The 16,412-nt window shown below is 37.6% G+C and overlaps 1 protein-coding gene across 1 annotated transcript in view; it reads right to left on the reverse strand.

The window, feature by feature from the left end:
- Positions 1 to 16,412, reverse strand: part of prom1a (prominin 1a) — an 80,306-nt gene that overhangs the window by 17,206 nt on the left and 46,688 nt on the right. The window contains exons 4-14 of the mRNA XM_062425790.1: positions 10,726 to 10,846; positions 9,586 to 9,649; positions 9,068 to 9,157; positions 6,169 to 6,398; positions 5,902 to 5,976; positions 5,133 to 5,196; positions 4,297 to 4,456; positions 3,651 to 3,803; positions 3,125 to 3,248; positions 1,921 to 2,024; positions 1,042 to 1,126 (exon numbers count right to left, since the gene is read on the reverse strand). Coding sequence (XP_062281774.1) covers positions 1,042 to 1,126; positions 1,921 to 2,024; positions 3,125 to 3,248; positions 3,651 to 3,803; positions 4,297 to 4,456; positions 5,133 to 5,196; positions 5,902 to 5,976; positions 6,169 to 6,398; positions 9,068 to 9,157; positions 9,586 to 9,649; positions 10,726 to 10,846 — 1,270 coding nt within the window. The remainder of the gene's footprint in view (positions 1 to 1,041; positions 1,127 to 1,920; positions 2,025 to 3,124; positions 3,249 to 3,650; positions 3,804 to 4,296; positions 4,457 to 5,132; positions 5,197 to 5,901; positions 5,977 to 6,168; positions 6,399 to 9,067; positions 9,158 to 9,585; positions 9,650 to 10,725; positions 10,847 to 16,412) is intronic.

Consider the following 16,412-nt stretch of genomic DNA (forward strand, 5'->3'; position numbering starts at 1 on the left):
TGTCTTTTTCAGTCAAATAAAAGTGATTAGATATCTTTGAGTTGTAGTTATTTTAGCCTGTAGTTACTTGGGAATGTTTGAATGTGAACCTAATAAGATTTGATAAGGGATTTAAACAGATTTGGATTCAGAAAATGGATTTGAATTTGATTAAATTGTATCAAACTCCACCCCTGACTGGCATTGGAAGTATCTTAGAAAACAGATTTACTGGCTGAACTTGAAATTGATCGATTAGTGTGCAAAAAGATGCAACTCGATGATTTCCAGTTAGTACTAATGAACACTGCACATTTATTTTGTTTGCACACAATGTGTCTATAATAGCATTTGATGAAGATTACTGCATAGCTCAAGTTCATAGTTTAAATTTAGTGTACATTCCTAGAAAGCACAGCTACCTTACAGATCTATCTTAATGATTGCTTCTTGTATCCTTGTATTAATTGTATCCAGAGGTCAGCAAAATGTCTTTGCTTTAAGTTTGAGTTATTTTTGTATGTTAACATAACATGTATGTTAAGCTTTTTTTCATATGAAAGTCAAAGCTTCAGAAACACTTGTAGTATAGAATGACTTTAGCCTTTAAAGCCTTTTTTCCCTTCTCTGTACACCTTGGAGGTAGGTGAAGTTGTGCCAGAAACCTCTACTACTAAAACAATATACAGCACTGAATGTACTGAATGAATGAATTGTGCTTGTGTGCTGCATTTAAGTATATTGTCTGTATATTTGGCTCTAACATAATAGTGACATTACTCATATTAGTCACAAACTTACAAAACTGTTTATACCTTATACCTGTGACCAGATAAAATAACACTGCTTCCTAGTTTAATATCATGTTTCTTATATTATATGATTAACTTAAAATATTTTTGTAAAGCTTAAATTTCAGGTTTGATTATTTAAAAAAAAAATTAGAGTTATATTTCCATCACTTAGTTTCCAATTAAAGGAATAAATGAATACAAAGACACCCAGACAACCCCAACAACATATGACAGCATGCTATTAATGATGTGTGTTGCGTTTACTGACCACTGTAGTGTTCAGGAACGAGGAGATGTTGAAGACTCTGTCCAGACGCATGGCGGAGTAGATACCTTTGTTTTCTTTGCAAGTACTAAGAAAGACAAACATACACATACACATACAGGCATGACAGAGAAGAAAAAAAGAGGGGAGAAAAGTCAACTTTAAAGTTTAAAGTCAGAGTGAAAATATTTGCTGCCACCAAGTGAAAATGATTGGAAGTACACGAAACATGACAGGTCTCCTGATAGGAAACAGTGTGATATTCCATATAAGCTTTGAATAGTTGCTAATGTTCAATGATAACATTTAGACTGCCACATACCATATAGACTCACATAATGCACACAGAATTAGCACTGCTTGCTTTCTAACGGGAGACGACTGCTGAAGCAACACTGCTCTATTTGGAAATATAATGACTGCAGGTCTGCCGCCCCGGTTACTGAGGATACGCAGTCTCTCACTGGAGGCAGATGATGAAAGCTGATGCAATGTGTGAGTAAGAAGCTGAAGAAAAGCAGCACAGATAGTGTAGAAAAATGATGCTAATTAGATACTCAAGGTTAATAACACTTCTCTGTCTCATTTGCATCCCCATCCACGGAGTTTAAATATTCAGTTGCCTGCTTGATGCCTGACCGAAAGCCTCCGCCAATAAACTGCATCATCTAGTAATTCTGCCGACTGTAACTGAATAAATGGCTTGTAATGCTGCAAAATCCTTTCTGTTTGGTAATTAAATTTTAACATGACACAAAGTGAACAGTAAATCAAAACGCTGAGTGGGCCCAGAGGACAATACTCATCACCAAAGTACTGCCTCTGAGAGGTAACACTGTCATACACTGTTGCCCAAAATACATAAAAATTAGTTTTCTTTGCCTGTACAAACTCTCCGAAGTCAGCTCGAGGTCAGAGTCGTTGTACATGTAGCCGGGGATGAAGTTCTTCCACTCTGAGTTGACCAGATATGGCGTGTCCACGACCTGGTGAAACAGAGAGCCAGAGAGAGGATGTGTGAGACCCAAACAGAGCAGCATCCGAGCTTCACTTTGACCTGTGTTCACAAATTTTGTTTGTTTTTCTAAATGAGGTAAAAACATCTTTACCAATGAACATTTGTTATAGAAAAAAAGAAGCTAATGCTCAGTGCATTTTTCTTGAATTACTGTAATACTGGTTGAAGTAAGGCTTTTTATTTTCATAGTAAGTAGCAGAGAGGCCGACAGGAAACAGAGCAAGAGAGGGGTGTGACCTGCAGCATAGGTCCCCTGCCAGAATCGTACCAGGGACGCTGCCATTATGTGGCATGCACAGTAACTACTCAGCTACCAAGGTACTACGAACTAAGGCCTATAAAAAATCTTAACTCTTTTTTACTATTTTCTTTATGTTGTGTGTTCTACGCTATTAATACTGCAGCATGATGACTTTAACTATGAATGAAATGTGCAGTGCAAATCAAATGTATTACTCTTTTTTATTATTAATCTTGTATACTATGTCACCATATTCTGTTAAGGAAAGTCACTCCGCTTATCAAATTTGCTTTATTAAGAGAAAAGGAGGGACACATAATGGAGCAAATTCTGTTAGGAAATCAATATCAGAAAGTTGTTTAATTTACCGTTTTGTAATGAAAATCAAACAGTAAAGTAAGAAAAAGAACATTTTCCACATTATTGATGACTAAATTACAGCAGAACTTTGGGCCTAATGAAATAGACAGCATGCCACATAAAAGTGGGAGTAGTAGCTAGTCTTTAAAGTCTTTCAGTCCAACCCAAGAGACACTGACTTGTATGTTAAATTATAGAGGAAGAACAGTGTCTTGACTTAATCTATCTGAAAGACAAGCTAATTTAGGGTTTTAGTTATATGATTATGAATCTTATGGACTAAAGTCCATCCAGTCAAGATGTACTGTATGTATCAAACACACAAAATATGTATTGTATGAAAAGTACTTGAAATATACTGTATATATCCATTGTGTGGTGAGGGTGCCTATTTATACTTTAAATTTTAGGGGAACCCTTGTATCATTTCTTGGTGAAAATGTCCTATTTCTGACTCTCTGACTTACCTTAAAGAGTTCTTTAGTGTGGAAAGGTTCACAGAAAAGTTTCTCTAAGTTTCCTCCAGTCAGGAAGATGACGGTCACCACTCCCATCAACACCCAGGAGAAGATGAAGCTGAATCCAACGCCACTGTGGAGATAAACAGACAGGACCTCAGATACAGCCGAAGCAGAGAAAAACAGGAGAGTAGAAACCACTGTACTGAAGGATAGTACTGAGTGGCAGGTGGAAGTCAAGGAGGTGAAAGAGTAGCAGGCTGGTCGTAGTATTATAATATTTACAGTGGTAAAAAAAAGCATCTAGTCTTTCACCTTTCAGAAGTGCTGTAGCATGTACAGTAAATAGTCTAGTGAAGTAGCAGATGTAGTGGCTGGTATACTAGAAGTACTAGCACCTGAACAAGTTCTAAAAATACTTATAGGCAGGTGTATCATGACAATAAAACAGACAAATTTACATTAAAAACCTTGTTAACACTTTTTGTTTAAGATCTTGAAAATCACAGAGTTTTTAAGTGCATAGCTGACTTACGCCATGAGCATCGTTCCTCCTGTGTTAGAGATGCAGCCCCGTGTTGTAGGCGAGGCGTGCTTGTCATATCCCAGGGTGCCACACAGCAGGCCCAGGTAGTTGAAGGCCAGGACCAGGACCACCATGCAGCACAAAGCGATACAGCCAACCCACCTGTAAGCAGTAGGCAAAGCTAAACAGTCAGATCTCTCACTGAAGGTTGTCTCCAGCTTCCTCTCCCACCACAGCTACAGTACAGGAAAGCTTAAAACATTACTCATTATAAAACGAGCACATGAGATAAAGGGAGGTAAATTAAAATTTAATGCAAAGCTTTTAAAACTGATACATCTTCTCGGGTTTCCCCTCCACTGCACTATTTTAAACTGAATTAATGTAGAAGTATGAATATTTCATCAATGCAAAATATTGATGCAGGCTAATACGCTCAATTTAATTTTACATTACTTGTGGATTGAGTCTGGTCAGCACAGACAGCATCAAGCTGAATCCCAAAGCTATAGACAGTGTCCACATTACATTATTTATATTGTCGTTTTAACAGATTTGTTCAGGTTTGATTTATGTGAGGGAACTATTTGTAAATGTATAATATATTATTGTCAATTTTATTATCATTTTACAATAACTATAATAATATGTCTACCTGTAGAAGTCCATTTGGTCAATTTCAGGGTAGTAGTCCTCAATCTTGGCGTGAGCATGGCTGATGAAGATAGTGAAGTTGGACAGGCAGCTCTGCACCGGGAACGCCTTGGTAAAGCTGCTGATGTTGCTGCCGATATCGTCCACCAGACTCTGCACATCTGAAGGAGCAGTCGGTTTCAGTTAAATGGCTCGGGTAAAAACAGCGGAAAAAAATACTAAAAACACCTGAAAGTTACACACAGTAAAACTCAAACACTCAGATATTAAAGTAATGTGACATCAGTAAACTGCACATAGTAGGCTTACTCATGTTTATTAGTGCGTGTGATTTGTGTTGCATAATAAGAAGCCACAGGATGCCAAAGAGCTACACATTTTGGGATTTAGGCTGGCAAATTGTGTATTTTACACTGAAATCCAACCCCCCTGTTGTCCTTGGTTGAATTTTGACCGGGGAGAACAACAGGTGTTAACTCAAAAATTAGGTATAGTTTCATTTAAAGCAGGTCTATTGAGAAAAAATTCCAATATATATATAAAAACTCTGATAATAAGTTGGAATAAAGTTGGCTAAAAAGGTCTAACAAAGAATTTTGTGATCATTTATACCGTATGCTTTATAAACCAAACTGGGTCAATTTTCAGATTCAAACATATAAACCATGTTATTAGGCTCAAAAGCACATAAAAGTGGAGGAAAAAAGATATGTAGACAGAAAAGGTAAGAATATAAAGTAGTAAATGAGTGGAGATAGATGTCAACAGTAAGGAGAGTTATTAGATTAATATGTTTGCTCTCAGAAATGGGTTTAAGAAATATAAAATGTATCTTACTCTCCACGACACTCCTGGTCTGTTCAGTCACCATGTTTGGCGTGTTGTTCAAAGAGGAGTAACCCTGTGAGGGGGAAGAACTTTATTAAAATGAGTAAACAGTGCATCACCATATTCAGATTATTTAATGTCAAACACCTACAAGATGTGACATGCTTTAACTCACTTTTACTTGCCTGTAAAACTTTCTATGTTTCTCTCTCTGTGCTGTCACTGTCATTTTTCCACACCTATGCATAACACTACAGATGCATGGAAAATAAGGGATACAGTTTCCTAACATTTTAATTTATTCTGTTTATTTCTCAGGGTAAGAGCATATAATAAATAATAAACATCACTGTAAATAAGCCAGAATTAGCCAAGAGGGTGGCAGCTGTCATAGGCACCCAAGAGTGCAAAAAAAGCATCAACATACTTTATAAGACCGAATATTTCAATTGTAAAAATCCACAGAGACTGATTTACATTTGTGTGATGTTCAGGGAGTTTTTCTTCTTAGTTTTATAGCAATTTGTTTCATAATGGACATCTATAGCAAAAGTTTTTCAGATTCAATGGACATCATGTTACCCACGGTTCGGGCTGTGACAATAACACCAAAATTGCTGCATAGCCAGATAATTGCTAAAACTCATGCCACAAATGTATGCCTGTTTTTAGGTGTTATGTAATGTTGTTGATGCAAATAGAAAAATAACTTCTTAAGTATGCTGACATCGTAGAAAGACAGCTGTGTAAGATTAGTGTATGACTGGCTAAGACTCACCCTCTGGACAATAGTGCTGAGGTCTGTTCTCAATACATTGTTCATCTTCTCCAGCTGAGTCGTCACTTTGGGTAGCTGAAATAAGAAAAAAATGAGACATCAGTAGTTGCCAATTCTTATCCTTAACTTAAACATTAGTTGACAGCTTAAAACAGAACCTGTCATTGTGTTATTTTTTACATAACATTTCATCGTGAAGTAGCAATCTTTCCATTATTCATCCCCACAGCAAGTCATCTTTAGAATATGTTTTATTCAGTTTTGTACCCGTGTGAAGTTGGCGCTGATCTGCAGCTGGGACAGTGACTGGCGGATGTTGCGGCACAGCTGGGCAGTGGTGGCATCTGAATCCTCGTCATGACAGCCGGGGTCGTTTAGTGTGCGGTTAATGCTGACCCGGACCAGGCTCAGGTTAAAATTGAGTTTTCCCGTTCCTTCCTGGAGGACTTCGAGAGAAACACTAACATTCTCCAGGGCTTCCTTGGTTTCTCGCATGGCTGCATTAAAAGAGAGCAGATATGAATAGAGACAGACGAAGTGGGCTAGATTGATGTAATGAGGGAAAACCAGGGCAAGAAGGAGAGAATGCCCATCAAAACAACAGACTCTCTTAACATATTTTCCCTCCTGAAAAGTGACACCATTTCCATTGTTTCTCAACCAAATATATTGTTTTTACAAAATCTAAAATGAGTCAAGTGCTTGTTGATAAGAGTGTCTCTATTTCAAGATATTGCCAAGTTATGAGAAAAACAATATTAGCAGTACAGTATTAGCTGAATTGTATTTTGGCGTGACATTTTAAATAGAATGAGTTGTTAGGAACAGTGTTTTGTTTTTTCTGGCTCATAATGATGAATATTTCATTAAAACCCTCCACTTCTGTCCTGGGACAGTTTGTAGAATTGTTATAATTAGAAGTGTATAGATGTAGACTTGTATTCAGAGCAGTAGAGTAACTTTTTTTTGTCAATCATGAAGCTATGACGTTTCTGACTGACATCAGAGAAACAGATATTTAGTAGCTGGTGAAGTGGTACCATCACATATTGATCAGTTACCTGTGAAAGAGGCCAAATGGTTTAATTCACCAAGTGATAAATGTGCTAACAATATCAGCACACACAGAAAAACATAATATTGGGTCATTATACACAAAAACACAGACACATACAAAACACACTGAACAAAAACTGCACTTATTGTAAGAACAAGGCCTGAGCCGAGTATAAGTGTGCCAGCTGTGGTCCTTGTTAATGAGTTTGGACTTTAGTATGTCTGGTGTGTGTTCATATTTAGGTGTAAATCTCAATTATCTAAAGTTGGACTTTTGGCTACTTGAAAATGTTGCTGTTGAGTATCTGAGATCTTGTAAGTTGGACATTTCAATAGCAAGTAAATGCATCACTAAACAACAGCCATGTGTTTGTTAACAATCACAAAGTAGCGTGAGGCAGACTTTTAAAATTTAAAAGGATAAAGCAAGCTAAACTGTGGCATCCTTGTCCATATAAAATATGCAGAAATGTAGGAAGGAAACAGTGAATTTACTAGCAGCTAAGTGCTTTAAATGAATAGCAACACTGGAGGAAGAAAAAAATACAGATAGATGCTCTGTGCTAAATGCATAAATACCTTATTCACTTCTACTTGTGCTTACTGAAATATTCCTTTTGTTTCTCCAATTACGATCCCTTAATATTTAGTTGAATAATTTAGTATCATACAAAACACAATACTGGATACTAAAACCCTCTGACTACTTGGCTCAGCCCTTGTAAGAACAAAAATAGTGCACAAACATTGAGAACACAACTGTAATCACAATCATGTAATAACTGTGGTCATCTAATCAGATGCTCAGTCAACACACACAGCAATGCACTTCACTTCATTGCTATAGGCATGCTTGCTGACTGCTGCCTCATCGACAGTATCCGTCCAATGTGCTGCAAAGCTTTCTTAACCCTTATAGTCGATACATCAGTTATTAGCTGCTTGTTGTAATTATTTAATGAGTAAAATTATTCTTTCATTGTCTGTTAAATATTCAAATATGTGATTGTTTTGGATTGTTAAGATTACATTGTAGTTTCTAATAAAAGTGTTACAAAAACACATTATTTTATGTTCACTTTACACAGAGGAACACAATTGGAGTAACAGGAAGGGAAATGTCCGGGTGCAGGTTGATGTTGTGTTAGGGTTTTGGCAAGATCTGGGGATGTCACTAACTTAAAACTGCACTAGGCAAGAACTGAAGGAAAGATTCCCTTCCCCCTCTCGATCCTGTTTTTCCCCAATTTAACTGTCTGGTGGTAGTTAAATTCACAGGCAGAAATTTATCTTGTCATGTAGGAGGTGGTGAATTTGATCTCACAAACAAAACCCCAACATTTTTCCTCATGGGTAGCATGTAAACATTGCATCAAAAGAAAACCAGACTTCAGAAAGACAGTGGAGCCTGCTGTGAAACGATGTTTTACACCACCTCCGTCCCCTCCAGTCACTATGAGTAACGACTTCAGATTCAAGCATACACTTAACTGATCCTTCAGACACACTCATCCGTTGTCTGAGGTCACCAAAGTGTGAAATTGCATAGTGCAGTTTTAATGTATAAATGGCTTGTTGTTCATTAAGATGGCAATTGGGGAACTGATAGGTCCAAATGCTCAAGGAGGATCACAAAGGAGCAAATCATAGGAGTAATAACAGTGTCAAAGTTCACAAGGTCAGGGGTCAAGGGATCATAGGTTATTATCCAATAACTGTTACCTTTGATGGCTCTCTCGATTTTCACTTTACAGAAAAAATAAAAAAGGAAAATTGGGGAAAAAAACATACTTAACTATTATTAGAAAGTTTTATCATCAATTAATCACAATTCATAGGTTTCACTGAACACTGAAATATTATAATTAGATCCTAAAAACTGTTCACTGTGTATCATATGCATGTAACAGGTGATTTATTATTTAATAGAGTTTTTAAACAGTATATAATTATACATACTGTTGTATAGTATAGGTTTAATAGGGTAAAAATGTGATTATGTGATTATACTCCGAACTGTGCAGCTGTAACCTGAATTCAGTAGCTTTCAGCTGACAGTAACCTGATGGCATCGTGATAGAAAGAGGAAATGAAAATTGAGCGGATGTACCTCCAGCCATATTGAGCACTTTGTCCAGGGCAGGGTGGACCTCCTTATCCAACTGATCGTGTATCCTTCCACCCAATAACGGTCCAATATCTGTGGAAAACACAGCATCAGATCAACAGAATAAACAACAAAATTGTCCATTATGTCCCTTAATATTATGTGACTTGTGTTCAGCCATCTCCACTTCTGATCTCATGGTTTGCAGGTATAGAGACACATCATATTATCGTGTTGAAAGTATGCTATACAGGTATTGCTTTTGCAGGTCTTAACTTTCAGCAAAGAACTGTCTGCAGTGCTATCGCAGGAGAAAAGTAGGATGAATACTCAAGAGATCTTCTATAACAGTCACCGCTGTAGCTATCTAGACCTAGTTATGTCACAAATCTGTTGTGAAAACAAGTCAAGGAAAGTAGACATTCAGATAATAAGCATGATATATGACCAAGAGCAACAACTCAGTGAATCGTTTCTGTCCACTTAGTTCACTATCAGAGGCACAGAGAAGTTCTACTTACTATCTAGGTCATAGATGACTTTGTTCTTGGCTGTGGCGTATTGGGATATTAGGTAATCAATTTGCTGCAAACAGGAAACAAAACAGAACAGAGTTTCACAAATGGAGGCAGATAAAAATGTGTTTATTCTAATCTACTCACAGATACCAACAAGCACCCTGAAGCATAATCTCAACATTATGTTTTTTCTGGCAAAAAATGAAGTAAAGGAAATGACAAAATACAAAACCTATAATGTTAAATAAGCTAAGAATTTGTTTGAATGTTGAATGAGGACAACAATTTAACTCCCACGAGTGAATTCAAAGTGAAAACCCGTGCTCCTGAAATTTCATGGAATGAGACACATGTTTTAGAAATCAAATTTGCAGCTGTCGCACATATAAGATGTGAGAAAATTCTCTTTTGCCACTTTGAAGGTGTTATATAAAGGAGGCACGACAAGAAACGGTAGCAGACTGACAGGAGGAAAGCACACTGGGACACGAAGGCCTTATAATTGGGGTGGTGTCTTCACGTATCAGGAGAATTGGATGTTTCGACTCGGTTGTTTCATATTCAACCATGACTGAATTCTCTCCCATACCCTACATGAACCATTATAGCTTAGTTTAATATCAGCAAACAAGTGTCCAATTCAAGGGGGTCAAACTCATTTTAGTTCAGGGGCTACAAGCAGCCTAGTTTGATCTGCGGTCTGGAACAGTAAAACCACTGCATTATAACCCATAAATAATAATAATATATATATTGTAACTTTACTATAATAAACCATCTATTTACCTAATAAAAATGAGCAATTTCAACAATATTTTGTCTGTTTTTTTCAGATTATTTTGCACAGAAGCTGCTGATTGACCAAATTTAAAATGTTTAAAATGAATTACCACAATATGTATTATTATATATATTAATCATAAATGTATGTATGCTTTATTTCAGATATTTGCATTCCTTGGTGGGCCAGTTCTAGCCCTGAGCCCTATGTTTGACACCCCTGGTCTAATTCATGGTATCACACAATGTAATTTGTAGTATCGTAGGGAAAAGGATTCTGGTTTGTAAGACAATGGGTTATGGATTTAAATGCTTATATTTAGCCATTAACACTATATTATATTCATGGTCTCTGTGTCATACCATTGGTGTGTCATTAGCGAAGGTTTGCAGGTCCCTCATGTTGCTGTTCACCAGTCTCCGTATGTTCTTCACTTGTGAGCTCAGGTTCTGGTTGGCAGCATACGCACACAGCACTCCAATCCTGCACACAAAACGACAAAAACAAACACTGTGACCTTTTCTATCTCGAGACAGAGTGATATTGCTCCTCAACACCACCAAGATGCCTGGAGGTGTGCTTTACAGAGCAGGGTGATAACATGTTATCAACATTAGGGGTCAGTATGCACCACTGCATTTCTTGCAGGTTTCTTAGCAACTTCTATTAAAGTGCACCTGTAGAATGAGCTTAATTTTCTTGACAACCAGCATTACAAAAGACAATGCACGTAATCACAGTAATGCATGATTGTCAACACACACGAGTATTAATCATCTTTCTCTTTTTAAATATAATTCTCATTAATCCCATTTATATTAATGGTATAAAAATAGCATTTACTGTAAATCAAGCATGTTTATAAATGAGTGGAAGCTGGCACATTGCAAGTCTGAAAGCCTCATTAATGCTACTTTCCAAAATCATACATCAACAGAAAATAGTTACACATACTCAGCAATCATATAAAATGACTGGAGGGAAATATTTTATTATTATTGTTATTATTATTTTATGCACAAGGTTTGTCTGCTTGTCTGCATTTTTAATATAAAAATAACTTCAGGAGGAGATTTGATTTCCCAAGCAATTTGGAAAACAACATAAAGCAGGAAATTCAGGTGTATCTACATTACACTCCAAGGCCTTATCTGTATAATCTGCGGTCCCTTGCTTGTAAACATATTCTAATTAAATGCGAGAACACAGAATTGCACAAAGCAGACCATTAAAGTGAGTCTCTTGCATACTTCAAAAAGACCTGAGTAGCTCGGTACGAAGCTTAATTAGCTTGAGAAACATCAAGGGAAAGACAGCCCATAATATTAAGCTGTTTCCATGACTCACTCTCATCCCAGCTGAATTTTAAGCTCAGCACCTCACAGCCGGCGCCATGCTTATAAGTACGTGTGTGCACATGGTTTCATTGCCGCATGTACTGTATATGTCTGCAAGTGAGCGTGGCTGGGGTGATTAACTTCAGAAGAGACAGTCACAAAAAAATTTCTCTACGATGGATTGTGAGGGGTTTTTCTTGACGATACAGTTGTATAACACAGAAAATCTAATTTATAGAAATGCTTCAGTGGGATAAGCAGCTTTATGAATGATGCAAGATGACTCGTAGAAAAGAATAACAAACGGACTCAGAAGCCACTGGGAAGGTTTAGATCAATGGAGATGAATCGGGGTGGTTGTGACTCACTGTATAATAAGGGAGAGGTATGTGTATGTGGGCCTGCGTATCTGTGTTTCTGTGAAGGTATGCATAAGAGCGAGTGTGTATGTATATGACTGCAGTGCATGTAAAGTGAGGTTACGCCCCATTCCTTGTCTGATTGCTAATGCATGAAAAAGGTGGTCTGTGCCTGTCTGTGTGTGTTGGTGTGTGTTACAGTCACTGCTGTAGAAGTCTCCCTTTGTGGATATAATCCTGTTAATATAATCTTATCTAACCTGCAATAGAGATTTTACAGTATGTTTAAACACTGCAAAATTTGATGGCACATTTTATAATCATGAGGTACATTAAAAGCCAGATAATAGTCATTATACGTAATTTACTTAAATCATTTGATTCAATCTGTATAGATAGGCAGTGTAGTTTAGAGAGGCGAGGGCTATCATTTATTTTCCTTTCCTTCATTATTTAGTGAATGTCAAAAGTAGTGAAATTGCACATGACAAGTTCTGAGAGTCCCGAATGTGATTTGAAAAAAAAAAAAAAAGCAACTGTGGAAATCAGCAAATTCTTAAACTTTAGAAGCCGGAAACATTCATCTTATGGCATTTTTGTTGAATTCGTGGATTCAATGATTATCGGTTATCAGAATAGTTGTTGAATTACTTTGTGTTGATTGATTGATTGACTAATCCTTGCAGCTCAAGATTAGAGTATCTTGTACTGCTTACAAAGCTCAAATGGTCCTTACATGCATCAGTTCACAGAAGAACAGCATGAAAATGAATACCTGGAGAATTAAAAACCTGCTTGAGACGACCAACCAATTACACTGAGTGAGCCATTAGTCGCCTTTTTCATCAGTGTTTCTTTATCTTTGTGCAGTAATGCATTTGTGACTTGGGACCAATTTTTTGAGTTCATTTTAGAGACACTGTGCCAGCTGAGATTTGACAAATGACTTCGAAAGAGAATCTGATGGTTAAAAAAATAAATAAATGAATCAGACCCAGAAGATAAAAAAAATAAGGATTTTGTGAGTATAAACAGTCTGCTACTGTTCGGCAAATGACTCAAACCCGTGGATGTCAGAGCCTCTTTGATTGTACCTAGAAGTAGATTTTTCAACAGTCTCTGCTAAAAAAATATGTATCTTAGATGCAATTTGTTGTTACTAAGCCAAAACATATAGAACCACTGACACAGCTTTTAAAGAACAAATATCTTATATGATCATTTGCTGCCCCTGGGAGAGAAACTCTTTGCATCTGTGTGGCATTTAGGTGCATCACGTCTGGAGGAATTATGATGATGTTTGCCATAAATAGAGAGAGGGGCCGACATAGTAAACACCGCCATGGTATAAGTGGAGACTTAATCAGAAACTAGGCCAAACAACTAGGCTGGGACACAGTGAAGTGGAGCCATCCGGAACCAGGGGAAGATTCAAAATGGCCACATCCAAAACAAAAGCCCTTTGTCAAACTCTTTCTCTGCCCTCTCTCTGTCTCTTTCTTTCTCTCTCTCTCTCTCTCTCTCTCTCTCTCTCTCTCTCACACACACACACAAGTACACACTTTCATACACATTCTGCCTCTTTCTCTGTTACATACACACATTCACGCACACACACACCCATCTTCCTTCTCTCTGTCTCTGGTTGTCTATGTCTTCATCAGCAGGGATCATACTTCCCTCTCGTCTGTCTCTCTAGCCCTCTCCCATTTGTCTTTCTGCTCTTACTCGTCTGTTTTCATCTACGTCTCTTTCATTTCACTACTCGTCTATTTCTCAGTATCCCCTGCTCAGACTTTTTTCCTGTTTTTCTCTTCCACTATTTTACTACCAAGCTCATTCTGTAATTATCTGCATTTTCATACAGCACCCTTCTGTTTTTCTCCTCCTCTGTCTCCTCTTTTGTCCTCAGTTCCCTTTTTCCTTTCCTTTTTTTCTCTCTCTATCCACCTCCCTCTCTTTTTCTTTGTCTCTCGCTCACTCCCTCTCCCTGCTGGTGTCCAGCAAGGTCAGTGGAATCTGCAGCCAAACAAAGACTCTTTGAGGAAAACGCCAAGTGCTTTCCAATGAGCTGTGTAGTACACCACGGCCCACCTTAGTTCAGTAGAATCAAGCGGGGTTTAGTTTTGAGTTGGGATTGTTTCCTCTTTGGTTGCTTTTTAGAATTTTTTTTTTCTTGTTTGAGAAAGGATGAAATTAATTAAGGAATAAAACAATGAAAGATGAGAGAAAAACCCCCACAAAAATACACATTTATTTATGAAAAAGAAAATGATCAAACAAACAGTAAACTCGTGATGGCAAACAAGACACGCCAAAGCTGAATAACAGAAAATAAACAAGCACCGCTGTTGAGTGAATTAATGTGGGAAAGCCTGTTTTCTTATTGATGCTTACAGCGTCTAAATCCAGGAAAAAAGGCAAACATGTCACCATTCCCTCTGAACTAATTACCTCCATTTCACCTTACATTTAATGATGTATTTCATATCACACACTGTATAACTGCAAAGTACTCCATTCAGAAGAATTGTTATTTTAAAAGCAACGTCGTAAAACTCACTTGAGTATAGTATGTAAAAAAAGACTCAAGATAACCGAAGAGCAGGTTAAGGATTCAAAGATGTGAAGTTCAAACATAAAGTACATAAAATACAACCACTCATACTGACAAATGAAAGAGTTTCTTTCAGTAATGTCACTTTTCTTTTTCCCCGTTTACTGTAAAAAGTAACACAGGAGTAAAATTATGACTACGGCATAATATTGAAACTCCTATTGAAATTTGTATGCAAATACTTTGTTAGTAATCATTCATATTTAGGTAATCTTGAATTCTAACTTCCACATGACTGTTACTCTCTAAAATGACCCCTGAAAAAAACAATTTATTGATTCAACTGTTCATCTTTGAGAAAATGAGCAACTGGTCCCTTGTGCTGCATCATCACATTTCTCTGTTATCAGCAGCTCTTCAACTGACCCGCTAGCTCACACTGTGCCTACTGGCTGCTCGGCAGTGTGGCTTGTTGATAGTGTGTTTGCTCTGGACCACAGGAGACAATTTAAGCACAGTGGGAGCATGATTTACCTCTAGCCACCCTGAAAAAGGCCTGTAATCCCTGATTGAACTGGAGGCAAATGACACATGAAACTCTGCCAAAGGGTGGAAACCCCACAACATGCAGATGGAGAAGAGCATGGAACTAGTACAGTGCCCCAGAATCTAGGCCACTACTGGGGGCTGGGTAGTGAGTGTTACATGGTCTGGTAGCTCCATAGCTTTTACAAACTCTAAACAATGGCCCGCTTTCAGCATGATTGTAGTTGCGAGGCTGGGACAGTCGCCTTTCAGCCCCTCCCTGCTTTCACGCTGCTGAAACTGGACCTCTATTATGCCTCCTCTCTCTCTCAGCAAGAAAATGATAACTGGTGTCATTGTGACCGTTATAAAACTAATAATATTCCTAACATTTTAAAACTATTGCAATGCTTGGGAAGATGTGCTTTTGTGCATTGTGCATGAAGTCCTTTTATTGCCGTGTCATTTTTAAGCCTACAATGTAGACAACTGAGTCACATAAGACATGCAAACTATCAACTAACAACTAACAGACAACTCAAAACATTACATTTATAGCTTTGAATATGGAAATTCTGCAGCATTTTCAGTCCTCTTTGTGTCAGCCTGACCTGAGTGACCTGCATTTAAAAGCTGAACAGATAAATACCACATAACAGTTGATGTGTATGTGTGTAACAAAGCATCAGTTTACTAAATAACCAATTGTACGTGCATTGAAATTGTCGGGCACAGCTGCTGGGTCCTGTCATACTGTGCTATAATTTTGATTTGGACAGCAACACTTCTTTGAATTGAACTCAATTTGAATTGACTTTTGAGACCACGTCGCAACAACAAGTATAAGCCACCATTTCATTGTATTTTAGCCACTGTTTGATTTCATAAAGCCAATATGACTCTCAATACAGCCACATTTTGCTCAATATTACCATTTTTATTGACTACTATACAGTCCTATCAACTGTTATATTCAATTATAGCCCATATTATTTTCAATTGAGCCACAATTTAATTCTGTTAAGCCTCTAGTGAGCCTGTTTACATGGCAATAACTGCCTTTTCCCCTCAAGTAGCCATTGTTATATCCTTTTATCCACTGTTTTATTTGTCTCTCTCTTAGAGCTTGGCAGGGTCAGCTTGAGCCTGATCTCAGTCCGGCACTGGTGTGTTGTATAAAGAATTTAACCAGACAATGAATACTTAAGCTATCTGACTCCAGGGCCCTTGCTCTGGGCATAACAACCAAGTAATCACCACCCAGCCTCCAC

The sequence above is a fragment of the Scomber scombrus genome, chromosome 9 (assembly GCF_963691925.1).
Source record: "Scomber scombrus chromosome 9, fScoSco1.1, whole genome shotgun sequence".
In the NCBI taxonomy this organism is placed as follows: Eukaryota; Metazoa; Chordata; class Actinopteri; order Scombriformes; family Scombridae; genus Scomber; species Scomber scombrus.